Raw genomic sequence first — 17,429 nt, forward strand, 5'->3', positions numbered from 1 at the left:
AGAGTACATCAAAGGGGAGAAAATCCTCTCGATCCCTCAAGTGTCTGAGAAAAAACATAACATTTTAATAAGAGGCCCAAAACTAGTGAACATTTAAATAGTTTCTTGTAACTTTTAATGGCCCTTGGAGTATTACCAGCCAAAAAATTCCATCATGATTTCCACAGACTCATTCTTGAACTTTGTTAAGACACTTAATTACTCTCTCGACCTTGTCACATCTTTGAAACATTAATTGTGGTACTTGCACGTGGCATTCAGTAGGAGTAAATATCTTTTGGGCAGTCCAAGTGCTTATGCTACAAACCATCAACAATTTGCTGTTCCTTTTTTCTGCAGCTCTCTATTGATTTCAATTTCCCTGGCAAAGGTTTCCTGCTCCTCTTGAGGGAAAATCCTGAATGATTCAGACGAGCACTCCTGAGGGACTTGGTTAATCCACTTAATGAAACACAAATTGTTGTGTTTCTGCAACAAATCAGCTGCTGGGATGAACAAGGGCTGTTCTCTGAGAACAGGATCCTGGAGCACAGGGTTTAAGATGCTCTGCTCAGGAGAATTCAGCTGACCTTGGGCAGGTCTAACACTGACCCATGGAGATAAAAATGCCCTCCAAACCTTTCCAATCCTGAACTAACCCCTACTGGAAAACCATTTTGGAGCACACCTCCCCAAGGAATGTGTATTATTTGTTAATTACACATAGGTACTGCCATACTAATAAATTGTGTACATTATAAAATATACATATAAAAGGGGGGGATGGAGATGGTACATTCTGTCTCCATCTGCCCCATCCAGTGCCCCATCCAGCACCATCCATTTGCACCTTGTCTCAAGCCCAAAGAACCCAACTGATCCAATCTTCAAATTCACAATGGGACTTCTGCTCTAGAAGTCGTTTAGGCATTTTAAAAATTTGCATGAAGCTCAAATGCCTTTGCAATCAGTCATGTATGGAATCACAGAAACAAAACCTAAAGGATTTCCTACCTAAATGTGGATTAATATTGGAGCAGTCAACAGCTGAAAACAGGTGTGTGATCAGGTGGATCTTAGCCTGAACTTAGCTGCTCCAAGAATTGCTAAAAGGGGCTCTCCAGACTTTCCAGGGCCTTAGCAAAATAATCCAGCTCTTTCTTCATCAGGAAACAGCAACCTGCTGACAGGGTTTCTACCTGAGCATGGCCAAAAATGATGTTATTCCTGCCCAGAAACTGCCTGATTTCACCAGCCATGAAGTGTGAGCCTCCAAGTCAACTGAATAAGATGTCAAGTCCTCAAAAGAAAGAAGGAAACTGCAAACCAAACCATCTTTAATGGCAGCATTCCATCGGCAGACAGTGTGGGGAGAGAATGGAGTTTGTATGGGGCACTTCCTACAGGGCAGACTCTAAAAATACAGGAATCTAAAGGGAGCCAATGCAAATCAAACAGTTAATTAGCTCATAGGAAAAATGGAATTGGCTGAAAATCCCCATCTCCACTGGGCAGCTCCCAGTCTCACCATCCCTTGCTGCTGTGACAAGAATAGGTTTTTTCCTCTTGGAATACTCTTTAGGACAATTCTGGGAGAAGAGATGCATGGAGTGACTGGATTCACTCTGAATGAGATTGCTTTTGCTTCCCTCATAAAGCAGTGCAGGCAAAGACAAAAAAAAAATCTACATCCCTTCTTGTTTATATCTTGTTTCCCAGCAATATTTTCTTTCTGACCTCCAAATGCACATTTTCCCTCCCAGCTCGAGTCTCATTCCAATTAAAAGTCACAAGGCAAATATGAGATTGCCTAAATGCACTTGCCAGGCATCTTGTAGCTATTTCTATTATTCCTGCCAAGGAGTTTCCTATTATTTTCCATGTCAAGGCTGAGGTAGAACACAAACACAAGAGCGCAAGAAAACTTCCTTGTGTGGTGTAGGGATGTGCAGTTAAAGATGATAACTCAGCTGGATTTGTAACAGTGAAATCAAAGCAGATTATGTCATTTAACACCTTTCTCATTGATTTCCAGCCCCCCACAAGCAGTTTGCACCCACCTTTCACCAAAGTGTGTTTGTCCGTGGGGGAAGAGCGAGCAAGCACCCGGAGCTTTGGCCAGATTTTGTCAATCCGCTCCTGCTCGATCTGCAGGGGGAAAAGACAAAAAAAGAAACCAAACAGTAAAACCTCCAGCCTGTGATAAGGAGACTTTATGTCATAGTGTCAGAAAATTCCCATCATTGCTCAAACCTGTAGCTTTTCTCCAGAAAAATTCCATGCTGCAAGTGAAGACAAGGCCAGTACTAACAGGGCTCAACTGCTGGCCAACACAGGTATATTTTTCCACAATATCTAACCAGCCTTTCCTATCATCTTTATGGGTAATTCCACCCAGAATCATCACTCTAGATAAAGGATACTGGAGTTTCTCAAAGCTGATCAAACCTGTTCCCAAGTTTGTTGTTCTACTCCACAGGAGAACCCAAATCCTTCATTTAGCACCAATAATGGCAAGTTTTCTTGTGTAGCAACAGGAGCAAAGCCAAGCTTGTTGCATTTACCAACATTCCCAGGATTCCACCCATCCATGTAGGGAGCACATGACTGTGTCCACTCGTTTAAGATGGACTCGAGAGCCAGCATAGATTTTTAGTTTTTGGAACTGTGTGTGAGCTCCTGTCGCAGACATCTTTTCATGAAAAATTTTTTCTTTAAGATTTTTCCTCCTGAGAAGCTAGAGGCCTCAGGAACAAAATGTAAACATTGATTATCTGCTGCTGTGGAATGCAACAAGTAGATCTGTGATTGGTCTCATGTGGTTGTTTGTAATTAATGGCCAATCACAGCCCAGCTAGCTTAGACACAGAGCCCGAGCCACAAACCTTTCTTATCATTCTTTCCTTTCTATTCTTAGCCAGCCTTCTGATGAAATCCTTTTCTTCTATTCTTTTAGTATAGTTTTAATTTAATATATATCATAAAATAATAAATCAAGCCTTCTGAAACATGGAGTCAGATCCTTCATCTCTTCCGTCATCCAAGAACCGCTGTGAAAACGATCACAAGCTCCATCTTTGATGAGGAGTTAAAAACCTTCCAAAGGATGGAATTTTTTAATGCAAATCATTGCTGTGAGTACATTAGAGAAAGTGGAATAAATTAAAAAACTGAGAGGAGCTGGTTCTCAGTAGAGATGGCATTTTAGGAGCAAAATTGCTGTTGAGTTCCTCCTCCTCCTTGCCATAAACCTGCAAGATTCTTTCTCCTCCTTGCCTTAAACTCCTGCCTTAATGGACTTCGTTTTGATTTCTTGTGGAGCAGTGCAGTGGTTCTAAAACCTGCAGAATTAGGCCTGTACTAAACGGATACTGGAAGAGCAAACACTGGAATTTCACCACTGTTTTGAATTACAAATATTTAGCGGGAGAAGAAAGCAGGAATGTTTCCAAGTGGTCTTTACAAGGCGCACACCAGCGCAGGAGAATATTTTGGTGTTTTCACCAGGTTTTGTTTACCTCTCCCTTCTCATTTCGGATCCTCCTGTTGAACTCCTTGCCCTCGAGGCAGAGGAAGTCCTCTCCGGGGTGGATGATGCCGCATTTGATGGCGATGGCACGCGCAGTGTTGATGTTGTCCCCAGTGACCATGCGCACGGTGATCCCGGCTCGCTGGCACTTCCGGATGGCTTCTGGCACCTGCAGAGACCCCTCAGGGCTTTAGCTTTTGTATTTTTCAAATCCTGTACTGTAACTCTAAACTCCACATAGAGTGCTAGTTAACTGTCTTCACATTTTGGTCAGATAAAATTATTGATTACACACAGGTGCTGCCATGCTTATAAATTGTGCACATTATAAGATATACAACAATTCCTCTCTGGGCCTGGAACTCAAGGACACCTCACTGCCTCAGGCCCCAAAAAGTACAACCAAAAGTGAGTTAGGGGGAGCAAACTGGGGGTGAATGACTTCATTATCTGCAGCTGGAATTGGAGCATAAACCCCTGATGTGTGAATGCCCAAACTGATAATTGTGTGACAAACTCGTGCCCATGGCCCACCTTGGGTGCAGCCTCTGGAGGCTGTGGCTGCCCAAGCTGTTCCTGCCGAAGGCTTTCATAAATCCCCTCTTTATTCTCTGAACCTGCCTGGCCTCTGCTCTGGGGGCACCTCCAAGGAATCACAGAAACAAGGCAAGGGCAAAGAAAACTCCTGCATCAGAGATAAAATACAAGGCAGGTGTTCCCATCCAGAAAAATTAAGGAATGCCTGAAGCAGGAAGAGGAATCAGATGTGTTTTATTGTTACTTGACTGTTCTGGAGTTGTGGTCACTCCACAAGCAAAGTAAATCTTGTATCAAGAAGTAAAAAATATCTTTTAGATCAGTTCCTTCAACTTTCTCCTGGCTTGAACAAAAATGAGTGCTCTGCAGCTTTTTTGACCTTTAGCAAGCTGAACATAACTACTCAACACGTGCAAATATGGACAATATAAACATTCTATACAGAAAATTACTTTACTTCTGATCCAAACCGTCCTTTCAACAAGATTTTAAAAGTGTTTGTGATTTAGCACCACTTAATTCATGCTTATCAACAGGTGGAATTCCTAAATACAGGAGTTTAAAATTAACATTTTACATATTTCAAAATCATTAAAGTGAAGCTTATTTTACAAATGCCTTTTCATGCATGAGATAAACTTCTGCTGCACAGGAAATGTATCAGGGAGAGAGAAATAGTCAGGGTATAACAGAGACTGTGAGATTAATGTGGGAGCTCCATTTTGACTTGGCAACATATACATCTTATTTTAAAAAAATAAAATCAGGAGTTAAAAGAAAAGATTGATTCCTAATAGTTAAATAAAGCTGGTTTAATACAGTACTTCAGTAAATGAAGGCTATAGAAAGGTTCCATGTTTTTAGCTCAGTTTCAGATAGGGAAAAAAAATTATGTTCCCTTAAACTACATCCTAATTAATTATAATTTCTAAGTAAATATCACTAACCAATTAATTCAGTCTCGTCAGACTTTTGCATTATTTTGCATTATTCTTATGAAAGCATTATTTCTTCAAGAGAAAAACAGCAATATGATTTAAAGTGGGAGAATAAGGAATGTGTTTAACATGTCCAGAACCGCCTGGATGTCACTCTTCAGCACAGCATCACTTCTCTAAATTTCATTTTTACCTACAAGAGTCTAGAGCCCCCCAGGATTCATCATGAAGGCTGAAGCCTTTCACATAGCTACGGGGAAGTGAACTGCCCTACTCAGAAGATGGCAATGCACAATTATTAAAAAATGTTTTAAAACCACACAGCTATTTAGGAAAAGGTATCAAAATAGATATTACTGTCTATATTCAGTGCACAACCTCCAGCACAGCTATACATGTGTTGTGCAACTCAATGCCAGTTTGAGTGGATTCATCTCATCCATTAGTGCAGAAAATGCTGAGAAAAGGAAAAACCATCTCCAACATTACACTGCTAATTTTATGCATTTCTAGATATTTTCATTTCCTCTGTAGCAACAAGTAGGGGACACCAGTGAGTATGTGTTTTATTATATAATATAGTATATATTATATTATTATATATCTATTACAAATACTTTACACATACACCACTGAGTGTGTATATGTAAATCATTTATGACAATCCTTGCTCTGAACCAGTGTGGCAAACCTTGGGCTCAAAGGGGTTTCCTGGGGCCAGGAAGGCACTGAAAACCCTAAACTCCTCCACCACACTACAGGTAATGGTTCTCCCAACCTGGGAATAATTTCACACCAGGTTTGGGAATATTTATTAAAGGCATTTTGGGGAGTTCCCGTTTTCCAAAATGCCTCCCTAAACCAACACTTCAGTGATGACCAGAGCAGCGTTTTCCCAGGATTCCCAGGAAAATCCCTCCACCCTGAGTGTGTCCACAAGACATGTTGTTTGCAGGGCTCTGGCAATACAGATCACAAAACCAAGGGCAGAATTCAGCGACAGATCTTTATCTTCTTATTTCCTCACCTCTAACTGGGAATATTTTCCCCACAAATTGTACACCCTGGAAAAATCATTTCCACCTGAAGCCTTGTAGTGATGTGAAATAGGTTTCTGTAGGGGAATGAATGATCAGGTCCAGTCTGTTCCTGAAGCAAATGACCCCTGATCTCCCCTGTTTCCACATTCATAATCCTGCCTAAATCCCATTTGTCAATTGGAAATGCTTTTGGTACCCACTTGGAGCTGTGGTGACCCTCATGCATAGGACAGGACAGATTTAGATAGAAATCCGGAAAACCAGCTCAATGGATGGACTGTGAAGGAGAAAAATAAATTACAGTGCAAGCAGCAAAAAAAGGATATTCCCATGAAAGGTCAGTCCCATTGAACAAGGTCAGGGGAGGACAGCCCCACTTGCAAACACATCTCAAACTCACATCTAACTGGAGAAATCATCCTGTTTCCCTCTCCTGTCATTTTCTGGACAGCTGGTGGGTGGTATCTGATTTAATAGTGTGTACAGTAATTACAGTTAAAATATTGTTCATATTTTTTTTATTGCTGTAAGGGAGAAAGAGTGTTGGCAGACTGAGTGGGCAGAGGAAGCAGATATTTTCCATCAGTTTTGCAGAGCTTAAGTACACATTTCACAATTTTTTGGGGTTTATTTTCCCTCTGCAAAGCAAAATTTCCAATGCAAGCACGCATGCACCAAGTATCCAACGCAGGAAAATCTTTCCCAATCAGGTGACAAATAAATAGGAGATATTTGGAAGGGATTTACGTTCATCTCCCAGAAATAACAGACTGGAGGCGTTTTCTGGCAGATCAGTGTGAGCCAGTTCAGGCTCATTAAAATCAAGCCAAAAAGAGTGTCAGGATCAACAGAGAATATCTGCAGGAGAAGGGCATCACTCTGTTTGTTCTCTTCCTGTGTATTTATCAAAGAAAAATAAAAAAACACACCCACAAAATATAAATATCAAGCAAGTAGTTCAGTGCTTGCTAAATCCAGTAGCTGCTGCTGTCTGAATTAACCTGGGAATATGGAAAGGCCACGGGTGTCCATGGTGGGCATTCCAGAGAAAACTCAACGCTTGCTGGACATCAGTGATAAATAACTAGTTCAAACTGGGTTTTTTAGTGTATGAGGGAGATGTGAGTGCCAGAAAGCTCCCTGAGTATCCCAAGAATATCCCTGGAAGCAGGAGGGAGGGAGGATTTCTCCAAAACAGCTGGTGTTCCCACATGGGATCATTCCTGGAGGCACAGGAGCCATGTCCCACAGGATCCGCAGCACCACAGGGAAAAGGAGAATCCTGATTCTTCCCCAGGAAACACAGGAATGTAACTGAAGGGAAGGTAAAGGCTGCCAGGACTGGGACAATTTTATCAGAATTACCTGAATTATCACCTCCATCCAAATAAATCATGACACCAGTGAATATTGAGAATACTGATAAAACAGCACTTTTAGTAAGAATTCTTATTTTTGTGTTCTTTTTTTCCCCCTGCAGAAAGCACTTTGAAAATCCATAAGCTCCAGTGGGGAGTCAATTTAATGAGCAGATTTCATTCTGGCAAAATATTCCCTATAACTGCTCAACATCTTGCTATTTGCATCAGCAATGGGGATTTCACACATGCACATTACAATATTCCAACCAAGTCAGATATTCCAAACTTACAGAGTTTTCTGAACTTTATGTTTTTCTCCTGGTTCAGGGTTTATTGGTTCATTTATTTCCCCTAAAGTATATAATGTGCAGAGTAGTAATAATAATTTAAATATTGGTTTAAATATTTTCATGATGTTATTGCCACTCTGAAGCAGTCAAAAGAAACAAGGTGGAAAAAAACCAAAAACCCAAGTCCCAAATGTCCAAAATTTGCTAAAATCCTGAAATTGCAAATATTTTATTGTGTGACTTGCACTAAAATAGAAATGTTCCTGCATGTTCTGGTGCTAACCTACAAGAAATTCAATACAATATTCAAGTGTTTGTTTAGAAATAAGATGTTTTCCTGCCTTCATCTCTTTGATTCTTTACATAGAAGTCAGATTTGCCTTCTATTTTTAGCAGAATTATTCACTTTTACCTCAAGCTCCCAAAAAATTATTCCCTGCAAGATAAGAGCAGCTCTCTTACAAAACACCCTCCTAACAACCACATGAAAGGAGAGTTTGCAGCTATTTTCCATAATAACTGCAAATCCCACTGCTCCCCAATCCCTCAGTCTGTCACACCACACGGAACCTGACTTAAAGCTGTTTTCTAACGTGGATCATGATTTAATTTAGGAGGGGGAGAGGATTGATTCACAGTTCCAGTGGCCACTGACAAAATATTTCTGAAAATATCTATATTTTCTGCAAAATATTTTCTGAAAAATATCTGTCTATGTGAGCTGGAGCATTAAAGGAGCACTGCAGACAGAACTTCTAAAGGACATTTTCCAACATTTTGAAAGCCTTGCAATGTCAGCCATGGGGACAGATGGATTAGCAGCAGGAGACCATCTGATGACAGATAAAGTGGATGCTGTTTATCTGCTCTTTGTGGAGATAAGGAGTTTATCATCCAGTTGTCACCTACACAAGATTTACTTTTTATTTTAACCTTCATATTGAGGAGAAAAACCCAATAAAATCCATTCTGAGGCAAGGCACAGTCGTGCAGTTGGTACCTGGGGTTGTGTTGTGCAGTTCCAAAGTTACTGTCACCATTTTCAAACCCTAGCATGGAATTAATAATTCTCCATTAATTATCAAGCACCAAATAGAGAGATCAGAATTCTCTAACTCAACCCTTTATGTAATTTACAAGTGTAGAAGCAGGGGTGTGTTTCCCATGTGCACACTTACTACTGATTTACTCTGAAGTTGTATATATATTTGTACAAGCCTTGTAAATGTGATATCCATGACAACTGCAGCCTTTCCTTCTTCAAATACAACATTAAAAACAAGTTTTCCTGAGTAGTCACCAGGTACAATCTTAAGTAAAGTGACAACTATTACAATAAATGGCAAAAACTCCAGTTTCTCTGGAAACTGTCATTATAATCATGACAATTTTAATCACTGCACTTGTCTTCCCTTCTTTCAGAGTTGTACATCACTACACTGCTTAAAGGAAAATTCTTTAACATGTGGGAGCATTACAAAACCTCTGCTGATCATTTCAGTCTGGCACTGCAGAAAGCCCTGTATTCCTTTATTTAAATAGAGTTGAATTTTATCACCTTAATTATTTGGCTTTTTATCAAGTAAAACCCATTTCTAAAGCTAATTTTCAGCTTCTTTGAAAGAGCTAATTTAAAAAAGAGATAAAACCTGTAAGAAACCATTCAGGTTATGTCCAGTTTTACAAAAGATAAAAATTGGACGTACCTCTGGCCTTACTGGGTCTTCAATGCCAACGACACAGATGCAAGTCAGGTCGGATAAGATGTCGTTCTCGTTGTCCCAGTCAGGCTCAGGGCTGCTGGGGAAGTCTCTGAAGGCCACACAGATGGTTCTCAGCCCATCACAGGCCATGGGCTCAATCACCTTCTTCACCATCTCGTCCCTGTCGCGGGGCCTGAAGATGCGCGGTTCCCCGGCGGCGTTGAGGATCCTGGAACACCTGGTTTGGGCAGGGAAAAGAGAATAAAAACTCAGTGTGATGCCTTGGGATTTTAGTTTGTATGTTTTTCATCTATTTGTACTCCTGCAGTTCTTTAGTGTGTAACTCCAAACCCCACGCCCAGCGCCAGCTGCAGCTTTCCCATTTGGAGTACACACAACAATTCCTCTCCAGGCCTGGCAATCAAGGACACCTCACTGCCTCAGGGCCCAGAGATGGGAACAAAAGGGACTTTTGGGGTCGATGACTTCATTACCTGGAGCTGGGATTGGCAGATTAACCCCCAATGTGCAAATGGACCAAACTTACAAAAGTATAAAAACCTGTGAGCCATTGTCCATTTTGGGTGTAGGCCCTGGGGGGCTTCATCGGCCCTAAATGTACCTGAAGGCCCTTCAATAAATATTCTTTTATTTATCTTTTAAGGGAATAAATATGCTTTTATTCCCTTAATTCTGTCTGGCGTCTGTTTTTCGGCAGCTCCAAAAAGGCATCAAGTGTGCATGACTTTGTGCATGACTGCCAAAGTATTTCCTGTATAAGCTCATTTCAGTCAATACTTTCCTCTTCTGATGTCAGGTTTTAAGTTTCTAATGTAAATTTCTAGAAGATTCACTACTGAAATATCAGAGAGAATTTGTAATTTATTACACAGACACCAAGAGACCTTCATGCATTATTTTCTCAATAATCAATGAGCTGGCAGCTTAGTGTGAAATTGAAAAGTGCTTATTTTCCAAATGGGTTGAACATAAAGAATCCATTTATAAATTACCAAAGGCAGACCCAGTTCTTTGGTAAGAAAAACACACCAATTTCCCAGAAACACTTTAAAAAATTAAAAAACAATAGTAGTTGCTAAGGTGTGTCACATTTCTGGTGCAGGCAGCAAACTCCAAACACCAGAAATTCCACATTTTAGTGTCAGGATGCTTTGAATTTTGGAAAAAATGAGGCTTTCACTCACTTCTTGAGAACAATCTCGGAGGCTCCCTTGCTGTACATGCGGAAGCTGCCGTCGGGCATTTTGATGACCGTGCTCATGGACTTCCTCACGGAGTTGAAGGTGTAAACCTTGTAGAGCTTCTCCTCGGGGATGAGGCTGCGCACGGGCTCGTAGTCCTGCTTCAGATCCAGCACAAAGCCCAGGAGCCCACACTCTGTCTTGTTGCCCACCTGGCGAGGCAGCCCGCCCTCTTTTTCTGGTGGCTGGAGAGAGGAGAAAAGAAATTGGAGATTAATTTCTCTCATTTCTCTCGCAATTCTTAAGTTTAACATCTGAGCTGTGCAGCCACGAGTCTTCCAGTTCTTAAAATCAAGGTAAAAATTCCATGGAGCTCCAACAGACCTGAAGCATCTCCTCACGAGGAGAAACATTTCTCTAGACAATATTTGCCACATTTGGTCTCTTGCATTTCTTTTTTCTTAAATTAGCCATTGGCAGCTTGTGATGGTTGGGCAATCCATTAAAAAGGAAGTCACTTTCCTTAGGCTGAAAACCAAGCAATTCTCACTTGTCACGAACAGAGGATTTCCTTTTCTCTCTTGCTTAGAATTTGCTGATTTTCACAGCTTTAAAAGTGAGTTAAAGAAAGCTCTATCTTTTTCTTTTTTTTCCTGCCAGGCATTTTTATATAAAAATAAATCTCCTTCCAACCATAACAACAAATCTCATTGAAAAAAAAAAATCTATGAAATAATAGTCCTGTATCTAAATGTACTTGTTTCTAGAATTACTTTAGTCTGTTGCTTCAGACAAATAAATTCTATGTATGTTACAGAAAATGGAGTAGGTTGAACACTGTGCAACTTCTACCAATTTTTAGTCCTTCTGAAGGAGAGAAGGAAGGACAAGGAGAACTTTAAATTCCCTTTCAAAACAGAAATAAACAGTTAATTTACAAACTTTCTTGGGAGTGTTGTACACCCCAAACAAAATGTTTCTGTGCCAGGACCCCAGACTTCCAGTGGCCAATGTGTGAACTATATACTAATGATAACTTGCAGTTTTTTATGCTCAGTAGAACTAAAAAGTGTTCCTTAAGCCATGGCTACACTGCCCTTATGGGAATAAAAACAGGAAATCATCTCACAGCTTTTATTTGCACTGAAAACAGATTTTGATTTGGCTCAAGCCAAGACTCTAAGTCATAATTTTCAATGTGAGTTTAACATTTACCTCACATTTTGCAAAATAGGACTGCAGGACTGTATTCAGAATCCATGTTTAATTTCATTTTAAAATCCAGTTTTCTTCAGCAATGGGATTCCTAATGGATAGAACTTCCTACATTGTCCATCACTGGGATAAAGGCACACAAAGGAAATTATTAAAGCTGCAAATCAACCACCCTACTGGATGTGAATTCATGCAACAAGTATGGCCACAAAAAGGGAGCCTTTTAAATGAGGATTAATAATTAATTATCCCAGAAAACCACCAATTGCAGCTAGTTTAAAAAAAATGGAAGTCAGATAGATCACAGACTGGCCTAGAACTGCAGTAAACAAATAAACATTAATTTTTCCAAAAGAATCATGTCCCTATTAGCAGGAAGACTGATACCTGGTGACAGGTAGATGAATGTCTTTTTTTTTTTTTTTCAGAGAGAAGCAGCTACAAAGAACAACACAGAATAACCCAAAACTCTCTGTCTGAAAGAGATTTATCCTTCCAAAAAGGACTGTAACATCTTTCTTTTATGTGAACCATCATTTTTACTGACTAATATGGGTCAGTCTGGTGCTGCTGTGACATTTTAACATCACTCCAGGGTCACTGTAAAACACTGACATTCTGCAAAAATGCCAGTGAGATACATTAATTGTATTACCTGCTATAACAACTTGTCCTGCTGTAACCTCATTATACTGTGATGTAACTTCCCACTGGATTCTCAAATTCATTTAAGAATCCCTAATTCAAAATGAAAGTGCTCGTAGTGAGGTGTATCTGGAATTCAGTGGAGTCAAAAAATACCTTTTAAAATCCAGTTTTGTTTACTTAAATAAGTTTTGTGTTCCTGGCATTGCAGGCACAGAGTTCCTGAAATCTGCCAGGAAATTCAGGTTTCTCAAAGCAACAGAGGAACCAAATTCAGTGCCTGGGTAGTGATGGGTACCAGGGAAGATCCATTCCTCTGGGCACATTAAATCCAACTCCTCTCATTTTAGATCTAAATCCTCATTTATGCTTCTCTCTGCCACTGAACTCAATGAAAATTGTCATTGAATTAAATGTGAATGTGGTCAGGCCACTGGAACACTCCTGGAACCCAAAGAAAAACAAAGTTTTCCGTCAAAGCCAGACAATTCTAGACAAGAATTAATTTATAGATATGATTTCATCATGCCCTGATGCCAATGGAAATCAAGAAAAGAAAAACCTGCTCACATTTCTCAAAACAAAAAACTATCAGAGTCCTTCCAAAATCACCTTTATTTCAACAAAAAGTAGATCACAATCCCCTGTTCTTACCACAGCCTAAAAATAGATTCCTTTCAGGGAACATCTTTTGAATGCAAATACGTAAGCAAGGGGGAGAAAAAAAATCCCCATGAAAAGAAAAGGAACAGACACTTCAGAAGGGTTTCAAAACCTAACAAGTGGCCACCTCCCTGCAGAGCAGCTGCTGTCTCCATATTCTTTGTGCATTACATTAGGGGCAAGCATATGGTGCTGAGAGCTGGCACGGAGCACTTCCTTCCCTGCACTGTTCCAGCTCAAAATCTATATGCCAGGAGCAGCCTCCTTGCAGATTGTTCTTGACAATCCCTTTGCAGAAGCCGCTGCCTCTGAAACTTCCTGCTGGGCTGGAGCTAAATTTATTTCTCGCTGATTTCTGCGGTTCACGGCACCTGGAAAACGAGGACAGCCCGATGGGGTTGCTCTGCAAGGGTTCACTGGGAGCAGCTTCAGTGACCCCTCAGAGCATGGAACTGATACCTTAGCATTTTAGCTTGTCTGTTTTTCATTTATTTGCACTCCTGCAGTTCTTTGGTGTGTAACTCCAAACCCCACACCCAGTGCCAGCTGCAGCTTTCCCATTTTGGGCACACACAACAATTCCTCTCCAGGCCTGGCAATCAAGGACACCTCACTGCCTCAGGGCCCAGAGATGGGAACAAAAGGGACTTGGGGGGAGCAAACTTGGGCTCAATGACTTCATTACCTGCAGCTGGAATTGGCAGATTAACCCCCAATAAATGGACCAAACTTATAAAAGTATAAAAACCCCTGACCCCTGGTCCATTTTGGGTGTAGCCCCTGCCCTAAATGTACCTGCAGGCTCTCCAAGTAACAGAACTGCTTTTTATTCCCTTAATTCTGTCTGGCCTCTGATTTAGATAGCCCTGACACAGCATCACTCTAATATTCCTCAATTTAATATTGATTTTAGCAGAATGGGAGCTCTGAACAACCACTGCCATCATTATTTACACTGCTACATTCCTGGCAGTGCTACTCCCCCATTTATGAACAGGTGCAGCTGGTTTCACAACAAATATCTCAAAAGCCTGACAAATATTCATCATTTGAGTTTAATTAGAGACAGAGTAATGGGCTTGCTGGAAATTCAGGGATGACAAGTGCAAAACCCCAAGCAGAACCCCCAATATGCAAAATGGACCGAACTTATAAAAGTATAAAAACCCGTGAAACATGGTCCATTTTTGGGTGTAGCCCCTGAGGGTTCCATCTGCCCTAAATGTACCTGCAGGCCCTTCAATAAACAGAACTGCTTTTTATTCCCTTAATTCTGTCTGGCCTCTGGTTTTAGGCAGTCCCACAAAGGCACCATAACCCTTGGAAGCGGGAAGAGGGAAAGGCTTTGAGCTGAGATTTACCACAGGGAGCTCCAGCAAGGACCTTCTGCTCCCCACAGGTCACCTGCAATCTGTTCCATCACCTGCTTGCAAGGGACCGAGCCAGGATCCTCCCCCAGTCATGACCCTTGCAAAATTTTTTTCAAACATCTCTCCCAAGCCTTTGGATTATTTCCCCACAACATTTCGATTGCAAGCAGCTTCTCACATGCAGAAGAACCCCCAGACAGATGTTTTAAAAGCCCTGGTTACACCCAGCAGATCAAAATAGGTTTCTAGGTCAAACTACAGCTGCATTACCGAGGCTTAAAAATACCAATCCAAAGCCAGTATTGACCTGGTACTGAGTTTGGATTACAAAGGGAATTTTCAGAATTGTTGCACTGGGAAATAATTGACTAATAAAAGGTTTTAAGAAGAAAGATAACATTCTGGGCATAACTTAAAGAGGTGATTCAACTTGTAAAATTAGATTAGGAAATAATTCCCATTTTTGTCCTACTCTTTGCTAAATCTCCCTTTTTTTTTTCTGCAAGAAGACCCAAGAAGTCCTTCTACATAAAAATGTCAGGACTTTCCATATTATCTGAAGCCTTAATTTGTTGTAGGAAACTCTCCTGTGTTCTACAGGTTGAACTACTCCTTTAGAATAACAATGACAATAAATATTCTAATTTGTTAACATTGAAAATGAGCCTTGCTAGAATAACATATCACTATTGAGTGTTCTATTTCAGCCCAACATCTCAACAGGAAAACAGAGGAAACCAAAAACTTTTTAAAATTAAATTGCAAAAGATTTCCACTTCATACTCTACTTACTCAAACAAAAGACAAAATGGACCAGGATGCACAGGAATTTTTCTCTGTATAATTAAAAATTTAATATGTAAAATTTAAAACAACCAACAAGGTTGAATGCTGTTCAAACCACGTGATATTTTTATTTTTGAATTCCTAATACTGCAAAAAGAACTACTAAAGAACTGTGCTCCTATCAGAGAGATTCCCTTGCTACATAATTTTAATCAATATTTTAATGTAAGACATCTAAAGCAAGATTAAAACATCCAAATTTACAACCAAAAGTTCCAGCTTTTTGCAGATATAGCTTTCTTCCACTGACTTCAAGCTCAAACAACAGAGATTTTGCCTGTTTTTCTTAGAGAAAAGCTGCAAAATGAAAGAGGTGAGTCTTTTTTTAGCCAAGGTTAAGAATTGAAAACTTTGCTTGACTAAATAAATTTTCCCATTACAAAATGGGAAACGGTTCCAGAAGCTCTGTTGGCAAGAGGAAGGCAGTGAAATACCAGCCCTCAGCTGGTTTGGAATTTGTGTTTAGAATTTCTCTGGGATTCTGGAGCCAGAGCAATGGTTTAACCCCAGCTGGAAACCACAAAAGGAGCCTGTTGCTCACTACCCCTTCCCCCTGAGATGATATGGGAAGGAAAATCAGAAATCCATCAACCCCTGGAGTGGGATAAGAACAGATTCCCTGCAAACACCTGGCAGCAGCTGTGTGTCACAGACACATTTTATGAAAAATCCTTTCCTTAGGATTTTTTCTCCTGAGAAGCTGAGAAGCCTCAGGAACAAAATGCAAACAATGATTATCTGCTGCTGTGGAATGCAACAGGTGCATCTGGGATTGGTCTCATGTGGTTGCTTCTAATTAACAGCCAATCACAGTGAGCTGGCTCAGACTCTCTCTGAGACAAACCTTTGCTATCATTCCATTCCTTTTCTATTCTTAGCCAGCCTTCTGATGAAATCCTTTCTTCTATTCTTTTAGTATAGTTTTAATATACTATATATCATAAAATAATAAATCAGCCTTCTGAAACATGGAGTCAGATCCTCATCTCTTCCCTGTTCCTCGGGCCCTGTGAACACAGACACAGCTGTGCACCCTTAAAATGCTGTGAATTTATTTCCACAAGGTCTCTATGTAGGAATAAAAATCAGCTTTTCTATCTGTATAGACTGGGATCCTTGCAACTTCGAGGGCAGACCTGGAATGATATCATTGGTGACAATTTGTCCCTGCACAGTTTGGAAGTTTCTGTGAGGTTTCCATGCTCATGGTGAACAAGGTGCCTGTTTTTTTACACAGAGCAGGATGATTTGTGGTACCACACAGCTGCTCCCCAGCTCACAACCAGCACTGCTGAAATTCAGTTGAAATAAATTCAAAAGTCAGCTTGAATTGGGGTCAGCAGCAGGGATTGGAGAAGAGCAGTTCTGAACTTGGGGCTGGTTGTGTAACCTCCCTGGCACCAGGGACTGCAGGACTTCCACACTGCCCTGAGCTCCCTCACTGCATTTAAAGCCCAACGCTTCAAACTTTGAAGCTTTGGTGGTTTTTTCCTGTTCTTTTGCACAGTGCTGAGTAGCTTCACATCAGTGTTGTCATTAACTTATATTTATATTCACTTATATTTATATTCATTTATATTCATATTCACCTATATTTATATTCATTTATATTCATATTCACTTATATTTATGTTCACTTATATTCATGTTCACTTATATCACCTGTTCATCAGAAAGTAAATTGATCTCCTTTTAACCTTCAAAAAATTAAACATATTTTTACACTGAGCAGATACAGATCTCTCCCTTCACTTCAATTCCCAAGACCTCGAGGTCCACAACCCTTAAGGAGAATGAGCTTCTGAATCCCTGACTTTGACAAGTTTGCACCATTTTTGGGTCCAATGACTGCACATCCAGAATTTCAAAGCCCTATGTCTCATACATTTGGAAATAAGCTCAAAACCAGAAAACAAAAAAACGTTTGGAAAGCCTTTAGCAGATGCTTTACATGCCCTGGTACCTGAGATTGGATATATTTTCCAAATATTCTTGGATTTGTTACATGTGGTACATAATGGTGTTACACAGTGCTAGCACAGGAGACAGAAAAATATTAAATGTTTTTAGCAGTGTTAATACAGCTTCTCTGAAATAAAATCATTACAGGC

General features: G+C 40.3%; 1 protein-coding gene across 14 annotated transcripts in view; it reads right to left on the reverse strand.

Moving 5' to 3' along the window:
• The window catches only part of ATP2B2 (ATPase plasma membrane Ca2+ transporting 2), a 407,966-nt gene that overhangs the window by 44,026 nt on the left and 346,511 nt on the right, over window positions 1–17,429 (reverse strand). For all 14 annotated transcript variants that reach the window (XM_063164432.1, XM_063164430.1, XM_063164426.1 and 11 more), the window contains 4 exons: window positions 10,583–10,824; window positions 9,381–9,615; window positions 3,498–3,677; window positions 2,040–2,127 (listed from right to left, as the gene is read on the reverse strand). In XM_063164432.1, the coding sequence (XP_063020502.1) occupies window positions 2,040–2,127; window positions 3,498–3,677; window positions 9,381–9,615; window positions 10,583–10,824 (745 nt within the window). The remainder of the gene's footprint in view (window positions 1–2,039; window positions 2,128–3,497; window positions 3,678–9,380; window positions 9,616–10,582; window positions 10,825–17,429) is intronic.

Source organism: Melospiza melodia, chromosome 10 (genome assembly GCF_035770615.1).
Source record: "Melospiza melodia melodia isolate bMelMel2 chromosome 10, bMelMel2.pri, whole genome shotgun sequence".
NCBI lineage: Eukaryota > Metazoa > Chordata > Aves > Passeriformes > Passerellidae > Melospiza > Melospiza melodia.